Source organism: Phoenix dactylifera, unplaced genomic scaffold (genome assembly GCF_009389715.1).
Source record: "Phoenix dactylifera cultivar Barhee BC4 unplaced genomic scaffold, palm_55x_up_171113_PBpolish2nd_filt_p 001360F, whole genome shotgun sequence".
Lineage (NCBI taxonomy): Eukaryota > Viridiplantae > Streptophyta > Magnoliopsida > Arecales > Arecaceae > Phoenix > Phoenix dactylifera.
The window spans coordinates 38,757-56,511 of record NW_024068686.1 but is presented as its reverse complement, the minus strand read 5'-3'; the positions used below and the strand labels follow the sequence as shown (position 1 = coordinate 56,511).

The 17,755-nt window shown below is 45.3% G+C and overlaps 2 protein-coding genes across 2 annotated transcripts; both read left to right on the top strand.

The window, feature by feature from the left end:
- The first annotated feature begins 13,271 nt into the window (after window positions 1-13,271).
- Window positions 13,272-14,833, top strand: LOC120108490 (receptor-like protein EIX2). Its single transcript, XM_039122088.1, has 2 exons — window positions 13,272-14,698; window positions 14,818-14,833. The coding sequence occupies exons 1-2, from the start codon at window positions 13,272-13,274 to the stop codon at window positions 14,831-14,833; spliced, it is 1,443 nt and encodes a 480-aa protein (XP_038978016.1).
- Window positions 14,834-15,518: 685 nt separating this feature from the next.
- LOC120108492 (receptor-like protein EIX2) lies at window positions 15,519-16,071 on the top strand. The gene has a single exon (XM_039122090.1). It carries the CDS (start codon window positions 15,522-15,524, stop codon window positions 16,059-16,061), a length of 540 nt encoding a protein of 179 aa, XP_038978018.1. The 5' UTR covers window positions 15,519-15,521; the 3' UTR covers window positions 16,062-16,071.
- Window positions 16,072-17,755: the final 1,684 nt, after the last annotated feature.

The following is a 17,755-nucleotide window of genomic DNA, read 5'->3' as shown; positions in this document are numbered from 1 at the left end:
CCCGGACTTCGACCTTGATCTGCTTCAACCGGGAGCGGGGGTTGAAGAGTCGGAAGCGGGTACCCCGGCGGTCGACGAGGCCGCCGAAGAGGCTAGGCAAGCTGCCGAGGAGGGCTCAGCGGGGGCGGCCGAGGCTGCTTCCGAGGTCACTGAGGACGGCCGCGCGGAGACTTTGGCCGCGGAGGAACCAGCTGTCCCCGAAGTCGCCGAAGATAATAGGGCCGAGCCTTAGGACCATTTTTCACATCTTTTATCATTTTTGTAAATAGGGATGGCCTTCACATTGTTACAAGGCCAAGCCTCGACTTTGTACTTGGCCTTCGGGCTCTCTTAAATGAATTTATTTTTCTAACATGTGTGATTGGTTTAAGTTCCAATGCTCAGTAAATCTGGATTTCTTCAATCGAATCCGCTTTAGGTTTTATGGACTTGGGCTCTGCGGCTCCAACTACGTCCGTTACGCAATTAGACCTAAGTTTAGGTTCGGTATATTTGCCAAGTCTCTGAGCTCGGGTCCTAAGTTCCCGTTCCTCGGACTTTTGACCAACGATGTCGCGGTATCTAGGTCTGAGAAGATGCGCTTAGGCTCGGCAAGCCTTCTCGAGCTTATCTCAGAATTCGGCCGAGCCCTAGGACCAAAGGTCACCAACCCAACTCGAATTTTATTCGAACTCCGAACTCGGACCTTAGGTTGCCGAGGCGGATTGTCGGACCTCTTCCGACGAAACCAAGTCGGATATCCTGAGGCTCGGGTTGGGAGTTCATCGAGCTGCCGGTATAGATCAGGCTATAGCTCGTTGTCGAGCAGTGCATGCGGGATGGGCGAGGCCATGGTGAGGCCAAGCAATGATCGGCCCGGCCAGGTACCTCGGCGCTAGACGGGGTTTCATTCAGGTACTTAATTAATCAGGAATGAAATAAATGAAATAAAGTAAGACATTAATCAAAAGGGTACTTGGTACCATGATTGTCTTACGCCGAGGTTGTGAACTTTGCTCGGCAAAAAACGCTCTTCTGCTCGGAATCCGTTCTCTGAGGGCGCCGGCATGATAGAAGAAACCAGTTGCCATCAGAGATGTTTCACTGACCACGAACAGGTGGAGATCGAGCCGAGCTCGATGTTTGATGGAGATCGAGCCGAGCTCGATGTTTGGTGGAGACCGCATCTCGAACTCACGAACATCTTTGGGGAGACCACGAAGGTGCTCCATCATCCCGAAATATCGGGGCATCCCGACCGTAGTCGAGGTATTTGATGGAGATCGAGCCGAGCTCGATGTTTGGTGGAGATCGAACCGAGCTCGATGTTTGGTGGAGATCGAGCCGAGTCGATGTTTGGTGGAGATCGAGCCGAGCTCGATGTTTGGTGGAGATCGAGCCGAGCTCGATGTTTGGTGGAGATCAAGCCGAGCTCGATGTTTGGTGGAGATCGAGCTGGGCTCGATGTCGACGCTCCAAGGTTTCGTCAAGGCGTCCGGCTTCGCTCTATACTGATTGACGAGCTGGGCCAAGTTTAGTAGTCATGGGACAATCATTAGGAGAATTGGCGCATTTGATCAATTGCATATAAGCTGTTGTAAAAAAGTGAGATTTATGATTAAAATGGGGAACCCCTTAGGGTTCTACTGGTAGTACACGCGGAGATTTTCGGAACTCCAGCTTCGTGGAATGGGGGTTCTATCGAGAGACTCCAGCTTGTACGTTCCGGGCCGCCGGGCGCGTGTAACTTGGTAAGGTCACTCCCAGTTCGGAGCCAGTTTCCCTTGCTCGGTTGGTCGGAAGGCCTCGGCTCTTCTAAGGACGAGGTCCCCTGCTTTGAAGGATTTAACTTTGACTCTGGCATTGTAGTACTGCGCTGTCTTTTGCTGGTACCTCGCCATGCGAACTCGGGCGGCCTCCCTTGTCTCCTCGATTAAGTCCAGGTTATTTCTGAGCTGTGAGGAGTTGGAGCTGGCATCATAGTATTCTACCCTCGGAGAAGGAAGTCTGATCTCCAACGGAATGACGGCTTCCATTCCATATGTTAAATTGAAAGGAGTTTCGCCGGTGGGGACACGGAATGTGGTCCGGTAAGCCCACAGGACATTGTATAAGTCTTCGACCCACTGTCCTTTGGATTTGTCGAGCCTGGCTTTGAGCCCCTGCAAAATAGTACGATTTGTTACCTCGGTTTCTCCGTTCGTCTGAGGGTGTGCGACCGAGGTGAAGCGGTGGTCGATGCCAAGCTCGGAGCAGAATTCTCTAAAGCGGAGGTTGTCGAATTGGCGGCCGTTGTCTGATATGAGGATGCGGGGGAGTCCAAATCTGCAGATTATTGACTTTCAAACAAAATCCCGCATCTTCTGCTCGGTGATCCGGACGAGTGGTTCGGCTTCCACCCACTTGGTAAAATAGTCGATGGAGATGACTAGGAATTTCCTTTGCCCGGTCGCCAGAGGAAATGGTCCCAAGATGTCGATCCTCCACTGGGCAAAAGGCCAAGGGGAGCTGATGGAGGTTAACGGAGCTGAGGGTCGGCGTTGGACATTGGCGCTTCTCTGGCATCGGTCGCATCTTCGGACGAAGTCCAAAGCATCCTTCTGGAGTGTCGGCCAGTAGTATCCTTGGCGCAAAATCTTATGCGCCAATGCTCATCCCCCCAGATGATTTCCACAAATCTCCTCATGGACTTCACGCATTGCATAATCAGCCTCTATCGGGCGGAGACATCTGAGGAGGGGAGAGGTAAAAGATCTCCGATAAAGCTTTCCCTTGTGCAATATGTACCAGGTGGCGGAACGCTTCACTCGGCGAGCCTCACGTTCATCACCAGGGAGGACTTCGTCTTGCAGATAGCTGATGAGCTCGTCCATCCAGCTTGGCTCAAACTCAATGCAAAGGGCTTGCTCGAGCTCCTCCGTGCTGGGTTTTTGGAGATACTTCAGTGCCACTGTTTTGGGAAGCTCGCTCATGCGAGAGGATGCCAGCTTTGACAGCTGGTTGGCTCTAAGGTTCTCTGACCTAGCAACATGTTGGATGTGGAAAGAATTCAAGGTCGAGGTGAGGTCCCGTACCTTCCGAAGATACTTCTGCATTGTGGGGTCTCTGGCTTCGAAGTCACCCAGGACTTGGTTGACGACGAGCTGAGAATCGCTGAAGGCCCTCAGGTCTTTCACTCCTAGCTCTCTGGCTAACTTGAGCCCGGCGACGAGTGCTTCGTATTCCGCCATGTTGTTGGAAGCAGGAAACTCAAGGCGTAGAGCTTGTTCGGCGAGCACCCCATCCGGGCTGGTGAGGATGAGACCCGCTCCACTGCTCTCCGAATTTGAAGAACCATCGACATGTAGAGCCCACGCCAAGCTCGGGGTCTGCTCTGTTGGCGCAGGCTCAGATTTGGGCTTGGCCTCGTCCGGTACAGTGCACTCGACTATAAATTCGGTGAGTGCCTGTGCCTTGATTGCCGGTCTGGGTCGGTACTCGAGATCGAACTCTCCGAGCTCGACGGCCCACTTAATAATTCGACCCGCACGGTCTGATCTTTGCAGGATCTGCTTCACTGGCTGGTCGGTCAGCACGGCCACCGTATGGGCTTGAAAATAGGGCCGGAGCCTCCGAGCTGAGACGACCAAGGCATAAACAGTCTTCTCCAGCTTGGTGTATCGGGTCTCAGCATCCCTCAAGACCCGGCTGGTGTAATATACCGGTTTTTGGAGCTTGCTCTCCTCCCGAATCAGAACCGAGCTCACTGCTACAGGAGAAACAGCCAAGTACAGGTAAAGGAGTTTACCCTGCTGAGGCTTTGTGAGCAAAGGAGGAGAAGCGAGGAGGTGCTTGAGCTCTTCAAAAGCTTGCTGGCACTCGGCCGACCATAGAAAATTCTTTGGCTTCTTGAGAGCCGCGAAGAATGGAAGGCAGCGCTCGGCTGATCGGGAGATGAATCTCCCGAGAGCTGCGACTCGGCCCGTAAGCCGTTGTACTTATTTGACTGTCCTCGGGGGCGTCATCTCTTGGAGTGCTCGGATCTTCTCAGGATTGGCCTCGTACCTCCGGAGTGTGGAGAATGCTTCACCGAGGTCGGTCACATGATCTTGCGCCACTTTGCTTTTCACCAACATGTCATCAACATAGACCTCCATGTTTCGGCCTATTTGGTCTTTGAAGATCCGGCTGACCAGCCTCTGATAAGTTGCTCCAGCATTCTTTAAGCCGAATGGCATTACTTTGTAGCAATAGGTACCCCCGTCGGTGACGAAGGACGTCTTTTCTTTATCTTCTGGCGCCATACGGATCTGGTTGTATTCGGGGAAGGCGTCCATGAATGCCAACAGCTCATGTCCCGAGGTGGAGTCCACGAGCTGGTCGATGCTGGGGAGTGGGAAGCTGTCCTTTGGGCAGGCCTTATTCAAGTCGGTGTAGTCCACGCACATGCGCCATTTTCCGCTAGCCTTTTTAACGAGGACCACGTTGGCGAGCCACTCTGGATAGGATATCTCCCGGATGAAGCCGGCCTTGAGGAGTTTATCAACTTCCTCGGCTGCTGCTCGTTGTCGTTCAGGGGCGGCACCTCGCTTCTTTTGTCGCACATGCTTGCAGGTTGGTTTTACTTGGAGTCGGTGGACCACGACCTCCGGGTTTATTCCCGGCATATCCGCGGGCGACCAGGCGAAGACGTCCATATTATTCCGCAGGAAGCTGACGAGGCGATCTCTCTCACGATCATCGAGGCCGGAGCCGACCTGCACGGTTAGCTCGGAAAAGTTTTCGTGTAAAGAAATTTGAATTAGTAGCTCACCGGGCTCTACCCGATTCTTCTGAGGGCCGACCCGTGCCTCTAGGGTTCCGGCCGAAAGCTGGTCTGTTGTTGGAACCGACACCTCGGCTCGTCGCTTCGCTTCATGGGTCGCCATGTAGCATCGTCTCTTTACCGCCTGGTCCCCACGGACTTCGCCAACTCCTTGGCTGGTGGGGAATCGCATGAGCAGGTGGCGAGTTGAGACCACGGCTCGAAGGGCGTTGAGCCCTGGTCTTCCAAGAATGGCATTATAAGCCGAGGGCAGGCGTATCACGAGGAAACCCATCCTCACGGTACTTTCCTGGGGGGCGAGCCCGACCGTGACCAGGAGATCGACCTCGCCCTCTACTGGGACCGAGTCTCCAGTAAATCCGACCAACGAAGCATTCAACCTCCGTAGTTGCTTTTCTGTCATCTCCATTTTACAGTAGGCATCAAAATACAAAACGTTCGCCGAGCTTCCATTATCGATTAAGATGCGTTTTACATCGAATCTATTCATGACCATAGAGATGACCACAGCATCATCGTGGGGAGTTTCGACTCCCTCCAAATCTTCATCTGAGAATGAGATGGCTTCCGAAGCGCGTAGGCGCTTCGAGGAGGTTCCTTCCCCTGGAGCTTCTCCGACCGAGGCCCTGCCTCGGATGGTGTTGATGGTGCCGGCGATGGGCCTGTTGGCGTTTAGATCTTCAGGCTGTGAGGCCCTCTCCGCTGGCCTTTTCTCTTCACGCCGGCCTCGTACAAACCGATCAAGTACCCCTCGGCGAATGAGTGCTTCGATCTCGTCCCGGAGCTGGAAGCAGTCCTCCGTATCATGGCCATGATCCCGATGGAAACGACAGTACTTCCGGGGATCGCGCCGGGCTCCGGAATCTCGTCTCGGGGGCAGGGGCCGGAAATAATCCCGGCCCTCAATTTCTATGAGGATTTCGGCCCGAGGAGCAGTAAGGGGAGTGTAGTTTTCGTACCTCCCGTCGAATATGCGGGCCCGTGGCGAAAACCTCGGGCGAAGCGGTGACCTCTGCCAAGGTGGTCCCCGTAATCGGGGTGGACTCTTCAGACGGGGCGGATTCTTGGCTCGGCGAGGGGACGGGCTTCTAGGATGGCCGCGTTCCTCGCGGCATCTTTTTTGCTTCTTGGAAGTCTGCTCGGCCCCGCTTCGTCTAATGGCAACAGCTTATTCGGCTTTTGCGTACTTCCGCGCCCGAACCAACATTTCAGTAAAGTCAGCAGGGAAGTTCTTCTCAATGGAGAAGAGAAATCTGTAAGACCGGGCTCCAGCCTTTAGTGCTGACATGGCGATTGACTGGTCAAGCTCCCGGACTTTCCATGTTGCGGCGGTAAATCGGTCCAAATATTCCTTAAGGGACTCTCCCTCCTTTTGTTTTATATCAAGGAGGGAGTCCAAGGTCCGCCGCTGGAGTTGGCTGGCAGCAAAATTGCTGGCAAACTGTCTGCCGAGCTGCTCGAAGGAGGAAACGGTGCTTGGTTTCAGCCCGGTAAACTAAAGCCGGGCTGGTCCTCGGAGTGTTGCCGGGAAGGCTTTGCACAGCATAGCCTCCGAGGCTCCCTGCAGGGCCATTAGGGCCCGATAGCTTTCCAGATGGTCAAGGGGGTCGGTCCTGCCGTTGTAAGGCTCTACCTGGGGCATCTTGAATCTTGGCGGGACCGGCTCATCTTCAATCTGTTGGGAGAAGGGGGACCTCGTGGTAAACTCGAAGTTACCATCGCGTCCCGACCTCCTTCCATGGAGCGCTTCAATCTGGCGCTCCAACTTCTCGACCTTCTTGTCGAGCTCATCATTCTGGGGGATCGCCGCGGTGGTCTGCTCCGGTGCAGGTTGCCTTGGGACCGACTCAGCCTCTGATGGTTATGGCCAGCCACCAGGACCCCTGACCGGATGCTCTCTCCAGAGGGAGGCCTGAACTTGAAAGTCCTGACCTCGAAGGGGGAGTCCGTTTGTAGAAGGCACCGGCTGAACTGGGACTGGAGGGAGCGGTGCTGTCGGGATGCCCCTGGGTTGCAAGCTTTGGACAGCGGTGGCCAAGGCCTGGACTTGTTGCACCAGGGCATCAAACTGCTCCGGCCGAACTTGAGGAGTTGACTCGGCCGGGGGTGGCGAGTTCTGGACAGAGTGTCCGGGACTAGATGGAGGACGTCGAGAGGCATTAGAAGCTCCCTTGCTTCTCAGCTTCATGGTCGCGACTCGGGCCCTTCCTCTAGCGCCAACTGTTGCTGGAAATTGGACCCGGGGGCGACCGTCGGGTGAGGGGGGAGGAGCTCCGCTGCTGGAACGGTGGGTGGCGGTACGTTGGCTGGTGACGTCCTCCGGAGGACCTGCAAGAAGCCGGTGGCCAGGCTTTCCGGCGCCGGCCCTCCGATGCTTAAGTCAGAGGGGGCCAATATAAGAGTGGAGATAGCAATCAGAAGTTAAGAGTTTCTTTTTCCTCTTTTTCCCTCAAATGGAGGGATTCCCCTTTTATAGAGGGAGTTGGGTTACCTGTGGTATGACAGGGCAGATTGTCTTCTTTGTGATAATTGAGCACGATCATGTTCATTAATGGCGTCGTGGGGGATGAGACCGGATCAGACCGGAGTCAGCGAATTGTCGTGGTTGATCGGACCTGGTGGAGTGGTTCAACCGCCCGCTGTGGAGGGCCTGGGATCCGTAGATAACAAGCGCATTAATTGTTGAGTGAACCGGTGATCAGGGAAGGCCATACGCTTTGATGGTCGAGTGATTCGGAGATCATCCTGGGCCGCGTTCATTAATGGTTGAGTGCACTAGAGGCCTGCAGAGGCCACGCGCATTAATGGCTTGACGACGGTAGCAAAGTACGGCGGCGTTGGATATCTAGGGTCAGGTTCCCTCAAGGAACAGGCCGGGGTCAAATATTTGGACAAGGCATTTTGGGGCTCGGCACCGAGCCGAGCCGGTTGCCCAGTTGGGCGCCTTCAACTCGAGCGTCGCGAGGTTGGCGCATTCTGGTCAGCGCTCCCTGGTCGGGCGCCTCCGTTCCGGGACGACTTGGGTTTTCCCCCAACACCTATAACTTTTTATTTATAAATTAAATTTTTTTTCAATAATTGTGAAACCATGGTTGCCTCACTCAAGAAAATCTATCAAGTCCTTCATTATTTTTTATCCTCATTGCCTGATTCTTTGCCACTTTCTTTCTAAACTTTTCTATCCTGTCCCATGACCCTTATCCTTGCAAGTCCTAATTCCACCACATGGTAGGAAACAATTTCGACAATATAGCATCCACACCACAAGTGGGACTAATCTGCTAGTTACCACCCCATTATTAGCTCAATTCCCTACACGACAAACGTCGCGGGTCCAACGAGTGCATTGTGGGGACCGGACACGGGTTGTGTCTTTCTCGGGTTCAACTTTCTCCGCGTGAATATGTGCATTGCTGGATCATGCAATAGTCGCTTCAAGATTTGCGCAGCTAATGAATGTTGAAATTCGGATTACTTTTAGATCTGTGGATACTGCGATCCAACGGTCAGCATCCTGTAAAACCATCATTCATTCCCCACGCGATAGACACAACCCGAACCTGCACGGTGACGCCGATTGCGTCAGATGGAAAGATCAGGAGCACCAAACGGCAAGGACCCAGCCAATGTGCTTCTCTTGTACCTGGCTGCATCTGGAAGCTTGATTTCTCCGTGGCACTAATGCATCTGGTGTCGTTTATATGGCCGTGTTTCACACTTGAGATGGAAAAATGGCCTTACCTTGATTCAATTGTCGGCATTCAGCAATTTTGTTATTCCTTGCTTTAATCACTTTTTTTTTTGGTCTGTGTACATGCAATGCACGTTACTTTTCTATTTGTTTCACTAAAAGATGCCATTCTTTAAATTCATAATTTTAAAATTAAATTGATATGTTTAATTTATGTAATCGACTTGAGAATGGGCTAGTACCTCTTGAGAAAATGGTGACTTCATCGCCACCTTTCGTGATGCGAATAAAATGCTACAAATAACAGAGGTCTCTCAAAAAAGAACGATTATTCTATAGGATTCCGGCCTATTAGCTCTTCTAAGGACCCATTCACATACCGACTTGCTGCATAGCATAAAAAGCATTGACTATATTGAAGAAGGAAAAAGTTGCACATCATAATCACAAGGAACTACCACTCGTTCTCATTTTTAAATATAAGTGCTTCCCATTTACAATGCACATATACTTAGGATTCACATCATACTAATAGCAATTTATCGGAATACAATCACAAGCAAAAACACTCCAATTTTTGAAAATCAAACAAAAAAAGTGATGAGAGACTCTTAATTCCTTAAGCACCTTAGGTCAGGCCTTAAGCACCAGGCTGGGCGGTTGGGCCTGCACCCCTGCGGCCTGCGGGCTCAAATGGTTTATTGGATTCGGATAGGATCCTATCGGATCGTAAGGTTGGAAACCAAAAATTGCCCAAATATCAAATGGGTCGGATCAGATCAGGTCAGGTCAGAATTAAAAAAACCTAGATCCGACCCTAAAAATGGAACGGATCCAATTTTAGAATCCGACTCGACACCACAGGTTTTTTAAAATGGGTCGGATCGATCTAAGCGGGTCGGATCGGGTTGGGTCACGGGTCAATCCGGCCAATTTGCAGCCTTATTCAACTAACTAATTTAAAGCCAATACAACATAAATTGGTTTCAGTTTGGTATGTTCTAGCTTATTCAAAATTTATGCCAACCATTCTAACATAGTTGTCGGTGTTCATCTTCACAATATCATCTATATTGATTGTCTATCAGTTTTTTCTTTTTTTGACAATCTATATTAATAGGAAAGATGAGTTGGTATGTATAACATCCATCATTTTGCAAATAAAATATAAAATGACATAAACAATTATTTATGAGAATATTAAACTATATTCTCACACAATAAATATTTACACAAGTATAATTAGTTAAAATATCTAGTATTGGTATCTCAAAAGAAAATATTTTTATAATAAAATATATGCTGCACATGAAAAATCAAAACCATAAATTGAAAATAATGCTAAGAAAAAGAGATATATTAACATAAAGTAGATGGACATCGAGTAATGGATAATTAGTTAATTATGCTCGATGGTTTCAAAAGAATCACCATCGAAACATAATTAGTTAAGGTCATCTTCCTGGCAAAGTTCTTTTGAAAAGTAATGGATAATTTGCAGGGAAAAAATGGTAGACCTCACTTGAAAACCGGACATCAACCACTGCAAGATGGCTTTGTGAGCCCTCGTCACTCCCCTAATCTACCTTAGCTTTAGGTAGACCTTATCTTAGTATGTTCCCAACCCGGACATCGAGTGTCTCTCTACACCTTTCTGCCGCCTAACCTGCTGCTGCCCATAGCTCCATCCCTCCTTAAGAGTTAAGGCCACATCTTCACTATAACATAAAAAATCATTCCCAAAAGGACCTTGCCAACAATAGCCACTCATCTTCATTGCTAGAACTCCCAAATCTTCATTGTGGACGATCCACCATTATTCGAGTGGGGCATAGGAAAGGACATCACAACCAATAAATAACTAATCTAAATTGCAGGAGCACACCTAAATACTATAATTCATAAGGATTAGTAGACTTGATGTGGATCATTCTAGCCATTACTGGGATTGAATAGAAAAATTTACTATATCGGAAAACTGAATCATACACCAAACTTTCGTAGATCCTAATATGCCCATATAATGTCCGATTTAGTTAGATAATTTTTGGAGCTCTACAACATAGTACCCTCTTTAAATGTGTGGTGTATCGAGAGATCAAGATTAAATTTCATTATTTGGAAGATCTTGACATGACGTATCTTCCAATCTAAGAAGAATTAGGTGAAGTGACTGTAGATAAAATTGATGTAGAAGTAGAGGTCTACCTCTTGTATATGTTAGTTTTCCAAGATTATTTAAACTACTCATATTTATTTTGGGAAAGAAGTGTCCTCTTTTAACTAAAAGAATCCAACTTAAATTAATTGTGGAAGAACGGATTATACTAATATAAATAGAGACTATGTGTAATTTAGTTTGTTATTTCTTAATGAAATAAAAGAGGGTCAAAGCATTATTTTCACCATATTTTCTATTTTTAATTTTTTTAAAAAAATCGAGTTGAATGAGTTGAAGTAATTACTTTCTTTTTCACCATTAGATCACACCATGTCAAGCTGCATTGGATATCCTAAGACAATATTTAATAGAGATGATAAGTTCCCCCCCTCAAATTGAGAGTTATCTAGCCAAATACCGAAAAATATTCTAAAATAGCTATATTAGTTTTAAGTGCCAAAAATAAAAAAAAGGGAGAGAACGGATAGCTCCATTATACCATTTTGATAGAATAAAATTATTCCATGGAACAAAGGATATTTACCCACTTCAATTACTAGTTTATCCCAACCCATTTTTTAAATACACCAAAAGGTTGGAGGGCAATTTTGTGATTGTAATAAAATATTTATTATTACAAAACTTGATGCACTCTTTTATTCTCTCACTGTTTTGTCGAACCAAATAAATATAAAAAAAGAGACTTATATATCTCGTGAAATAACTTATCAGATATAGGGATATTCTTCCAAAACTTATCCCCTCTACCAAATATGGTCGAAGTTGGTTTTGAATTTCTTTCATCACTAAAGCATCTTGACTCAATGGACATCTCCTATTATAGACTCTTATCGGAAACGTTGATACCACTTGCCTTGCTTCCTTCTCTTTTTTAAGGTCCATCCTTTCCATCTTTTTAGCATTTCACCCTCATGATGTAAGGGTTGGTTGATTGTCTCTCAAGATGTAGGTCGCTTTGTGGTCCTAGACTATCCTTATTGGCAAGAAATGCCTCCACATGCACTCGTACCACTCTTTCAAGCCAAACAACCTCTATTCGACCTCACGTACGATGTTGTTTCATTCCCTTCATGCCAAAGAATCCTCTACTCGACCTCACCTACAATGTCATTTCGTCCCCTTCACGCCAAAGAATGGTTGGATAACCAAGGCAAAGTTGCTAAAGGGCCCGAGACAAGCCAAGGTCTGCTGGATCCTTTAAATGGCCCATGAATAAGCCCATGGCCTGTAGGGCTATTTGAGATCGAGTCTAGATCCTTTTCTTTTTCCACTATTTCTTATGGAAAGTAAATTGAAAGGAGTGGGAAAAAATTGAGTAAGGCTTTAAGCAGTAGCACAAGGAACCAATGATCCTAAGCCCCTGAATCTGGACCCTTTTTATAGGCTGGGTCTGGGTTATTGCTAAAGAGACCCATAAAGGCCTCAACAGCTTTGATATTGCCGGCACCTCATAAAGGCCCGCCAGTACATGCACGTTATTTATCGAAGTCAACATAACGTTCTGAAGTTCAATACGGAACTAAACTTGATCTATAACGCACACATTACAGATTGAAATCAAATTTGAATCTTAAATTGAAATTGAAATTTTAAATTTAACTTCAGGTGTGTGGGAAAACATGTTTGCCGTGCATGCACATATGCGTCGCGCATGCCAACGCATGGCCTAGTTGGCCAAGCCAAGCCGAGTATGCGAGGGCATGTGTCGTTGTTACCCGCTATCCTTAAAACCCAACTTAAAGCTAGAAGGAACAAGCCATATATGAATGCAAGAGCGCTTGCTTTTACAATTCCAATGTGGATTATTTAAAATCGTATTTTAAAACCCTGGATTTCCTAAAATAGGAAAGAACTAAAATTCTTTTTTTAAAAATTTTAATCTTTTATAAAAAAATTCAAAGTTTCCAACAGAATTGGCTTTGATAGCATTTATCAAGATTTGAACCGGTGACCAAGAACACAGAAGTTATACATGAGTATTAGATTAATACTCACTTACACGGTTTCTCTCATTGGATGTGGAAGCACTGCAACTATTCCAGCCCTTCATGACTTTAGTCTCGTTTTGGTACAAATTGTCCGAGTTCAGGCCTGCTGGACAAGCACACCGAAGTCGTGTGGTGTGGAGAGAAGTCTTCGTAAATATCTCGCAGACTTTTGACTACAAGAAGTCATGTGTGGTGTGGAAAGAAGTCTTCGTAAATATCCCACGGACTTTGGAGTGAATCAAAGTTTTGTGCAGTGTGGAAAGGACTCTTCGTAAATATCCCACGGACAATGGACTGTTTTCAAGTCATGTGTGGTGTAGAAAGAAGCTTGATCTTGCTGGCGGGTCATGGACGGCAATTTATTGGAATTCAGAGGTCGATTTATTAGCCGGTCATGGACGGCAATTTATTGGAATTCAGAGGTCAATTTATTGGCGGGTCATGGACGGCAATTTATTGGAATTCAGAATCTGCTTCAGATAAATATAACGAGAATACGAGATCCATCTACTCCATCTCACAGCAGCTAAATTCATGGATCTAAAAGGAGCCCAGCTTCTACTTTTGTTCTTTGCTTTTCTGTGCTCTCAAGTGAGAAAACTCAATGGAGATTCAATCCCAGGCTGCATGCTGATTGAAAGGAATGCTCTTCTTGGGTTCAAAGCAGGCCTCAAAGATCCCACCAACAGGCTATCTTCTTGGGTCGGTGACGACTGCTGCACATGGGAAGGCGTCGCTTGTGACAACCGGACTGGCCATGTTGTCAAGCTTGACCTCCAAAACCCACACCCATTCTCACTCATTGACGATAACAAGTGGTGCTTGGGAGGTGAGTTGAGGCCTTCCTTACTTGGTCTGAAACACCTGAATTACCTTGACCTGAGCATGAACAACTTTGGAGGACTTCGCATCCCAGAATTCGTGGGCTCATTCCGTCAGCTCAAATATCTTAACCTCTCCAATGCTGGTTTGGGTGGACTGATCCCACCCCAGCTTGGGAATCTATCGAGCCTCCAATATCTTGATCTCTATAGTGATCTTGATCATGTTCGTGAATTCATCATTGATAATGCCCTCTGGATTTCTCATCTTTCTTCTCTGCAATATCTCCATATGGGGAATGTGAATTTCACAGAAGGTGCTCACTGGCTGCAAGCACTAAACATGCTCCCTTCTATTGTTGAGGTACACTTGTCCCTTTGTGACATCAAGGCCATTCCAGTCTCTCTTCCTCATGTGAATTTTACTTCACTTTCTGTTCTTGATCTTTCTGATAATTTCATTAATTCGACGATGCCTGGTTGGTTGTTCAACATAAGCAGCCTTGAGCACCTCGATCTCAGCAACAATATTTTTCGGGTCATCATTCCGCCTGCAATTAAGAATCTGGCTTCGCTCAATTTCCTTGAATTAACTGGTAATCAGTTTCTTGAAGGCAAAATCCCGACTGCACTTGGGGGTCTGTGTAAGCTGCAGCGTTTGGGATTGGGAGGCATGAATATCAGCAAAAATTTGCATGAATTTGATGAAGTTTTTTCTGGATGCATCAAAAACAGCCTAGAGATTCTGGAAATGTCATTCTGTCAGGTTAGCGGCTATTTGTCGGACCGGTTGGGGGACTTTAGAATGCTCAAAGATCTCTATTTGAGTAGCAACTCAATTTCTGGTCCTATTCCTGCATCAATTGGAAGACTGTCAGCACTTCAAAAATTAGATCTTTCCAATAATAAACTAAATGGGACAATCCCAAGAAGTCTTGGAAGGCTTGCGGAGCTAGTTTTCTTAGACCTTAGCTCAAACTTTTTGGAGGGTGTCGTGTTTGAAGAACACCTTGCCAATTTCTCCAAGTTGAATTATCTAGATTTGTCAGACAACCAATTAATTCTGAATCTGACGTCTGATTGGATCCCTCCTTTCCAGCTTCAGGTGTTAAATATTGGTTCTTGCAAGCTAGGACCCCAGTTCCCAGCATGGCTCCAAACGCAAGAAAATATTTCCTTTCTAGACTTGTCTGGCAATGGAATTTTAGGCATTCTGCCAGATTGGTTTTCGAGGTCATTTTCCCAGCATATATATTACTTGAATATCTCCAGCAATAGAATCACCGGTCCTTTGCCAAATTTTTATTCTTCTGCTATGCATCTACTAGATCTATCAAACAATTCATTTTCAGGAGTGATTCATCCTAATATTGGCAAAAGTATGCCTAAATTGATATATCTCTCCCTTTCTGCAAATAATTTAAGCGGTGAAATTCCCTTGTCTCTTTGTCAGCCCGACTTTTGGAATCTTGATCTTTCAAAAAACCACTTGTCGGGTGAGCTCCCTAATTGCTGGAATTACTCTTTCGGTGTCGGTACCTCTGCCATAGATTTTTCAAGCAACAGTCTATCTGGAAGCATTCCTCCGTCAATCTGTTCATTACCATATCTCGAGTCGTTGCATTTGAGTAACAATAATCTATCAGGAGAACTCCCATTATCCTTGAAGACTTGTGTGAGTTTACATACTCTTGATCTTGGAAAGAATGGATTCCTTGGTCCAATACCTACTTGGATAGGAGAAAGTTTGTTGTCCTTGCATATCCTTCGCTTACGATCAAACAAGCTTGTTGGAAATATTCCTCCTAATCTATCAAGGCTAAGTGCTCTTCATATTCTGGATCTTGCTAATAACAATTTATCAGGAACCATTCCTTCAAGCTTTGGGAACTTCATTGCCATGAAAGTGATACGGGAGAGTCATGCATCCATTTTAAGTTATTATATGTACAATGAAAATATGGAAGTGACCATAAAAGGAACAGGCATGGAGTATAGCATATTCCTTTCACTTGTGATCATTATGGACCTTTCAGATAATAACTTATCTGGAACAATGCCAGAAGAACTGACCAGCCTTCTTGGACTAGTGAGCTTAAACTTGTCTAGGAATCATCTGATAGGAGAGATCACAGAAAAAATCAGTGCATTGCAACAGTTGGAGTCACTTGACTTATCAAGAAACAACCTTTATGGTGGAATTCCTTCAAGCATGATTGCACTAACTTTTTTGAGTCACTTGAACTTATCATATAACAACTTGTCAGGAAGAGTTCCATCAGGTAATCAGTTTCAGACCTTCATTGACCCATCTATCTATGCTGGTAATCCTGGTCTTTGCGGATTCCCATTAGCTCAAAAGTGTAAAGATGATGAGACAAATCAAGGTCCAAATGTTGTTGGAGGGGATGAAGAAGGATCTGAAATCGAGTGGTTGTATATGAGCATGGGGATAGGATTTGCAGTCGGTTTATGGGCCGTTTTTGGTCCATTATTATTCAACAGAAAATGGAGAGAAGCCTATTTTCGACTTATAGATCAAGTTTATGATATGGTTTACGTGGCCCTGGCAGTGACTTTCAATAGGTTTAAATAGCACAATGCTGCAGTATGATTGTTTAGGATATGGTCTACATAAACTTTTTTTCTTTTTTCTATTTTTTTAAAGTGTTTGTAAAAATATTCAAAATGAATTATCTGTACTGAAACTCTAGTTTCACACATGGAACCCTGTACCTGTACTACTCTAATAAAATAACAAAGTTCAAACAAACACACTAACTTAATCAAGAGAGAATTGCTAATTACGGTTTGAGGGTCAAGTCATATGTCATACTTAAATTATTTGAGCTTAGGGGACTAAACTCATGTGAATGTGCTCCGCAGATCAAGCATGAACTTATTTGAATTTGAAATGGTTTGAGCTCGGAAGATTGCACTTATAGGCGCAGAAGACTACACATAATTTATTTAGTTAGCAAATTAAGGAATTAGAACTTTGCTTATTCTTGATATGTTATAAAGTTGGCTCTATCTCAAAGCTTTGCTTGATCTATGAGCTCTCAAGTTTTACATCTGTTACACTATGTGAGTTGTCACATATGATAGGTAATCTTCCAAAAAAGACAATAAAACAGATAGGTTATCTCATTGATTTGCCATCTTGAATGAAGCAACTTTTGAAAATTTCTCTTTTCTTTGTCCATTATTGTAGAATAAATCAAGTAGTATAAAATTATCCCATTGAGATTTTTGGGAACAACCTTTTGAGGTTAAACAAATCTCATAGCTTTCAGCATCAATATTCTCATTATGAATTTATTGCTTTAAGAATAAAATTTGGTGCTAATGCAACCTTAAAATTGTAGCTAAGAAACATGCCAAAAGCGAGACAACTCCATGTTCATAGTAGCATGGGAGAAGCTGATCAGGCGTCTCTTAGTGTTTGTCTAGCAGTTTCAATACCACAACAAAGTAGGTAGATTTTTCTGTCAAGATGAAAAAAATCTGGGAGGCTCGAGTATAACTAACTTTTGATTTGTTGAGAATCCAGTTATGAAAAAATAATTCCACAACGGACCATATTTAAAAAAAAAAACTGAAGGGGTTAATATCTTAGTTGGCCAAAAATTCAACAACTTTTGGGTCAACTAGAGTTCTACCAGTTAAGTCTACTCCCTTGGGCAATTGCCTCCCCACGAACACCTAGCTCCTTGATGAAAATATGCTAGAAAAAAAAGAAATTTTCCTAACCTTACCAAGGGAGAGTTTGGGAATTCTTGAGCAGCTCACTAAAACATCATCCCAATCTCATCAGCTTCTTTCTCCCACCTAGAGCCAAGGCAATATAATCAATACAAAGTATATTAGCTGAATTTTTATTTTGGCCTGATAACATACGCATCTAAAAAAAAAGAAAAGAAAAGAAAAGAAACTTATGGTTAACATTAAGGTGGATGAAAAAAATGCAACTACTAATGTTTTTTAAAATATGGAAACTTCTTTGACAATAAAATTGTTTTAAATGATCTAATGACAAAAATAAAAACAAAGTTAAGCAGCAAACTTTAATTATATTTTCTTAAGAAAAACTTGACCTTTACATTATAGGGGAAAAATTAAAAATCTTCTTGTAACAACCTAGGACCTCACTCAAAAAAAAATTAGTTGGAAGGTCTTATTCGGATTCCTTGGTCCTATACATGTATCTAAGATATACCCACTATATAGCCGATGTGCAACTACATACACAGCTGCATGGATCCTCACAAAGTTCCTCGTTTAAGCCCC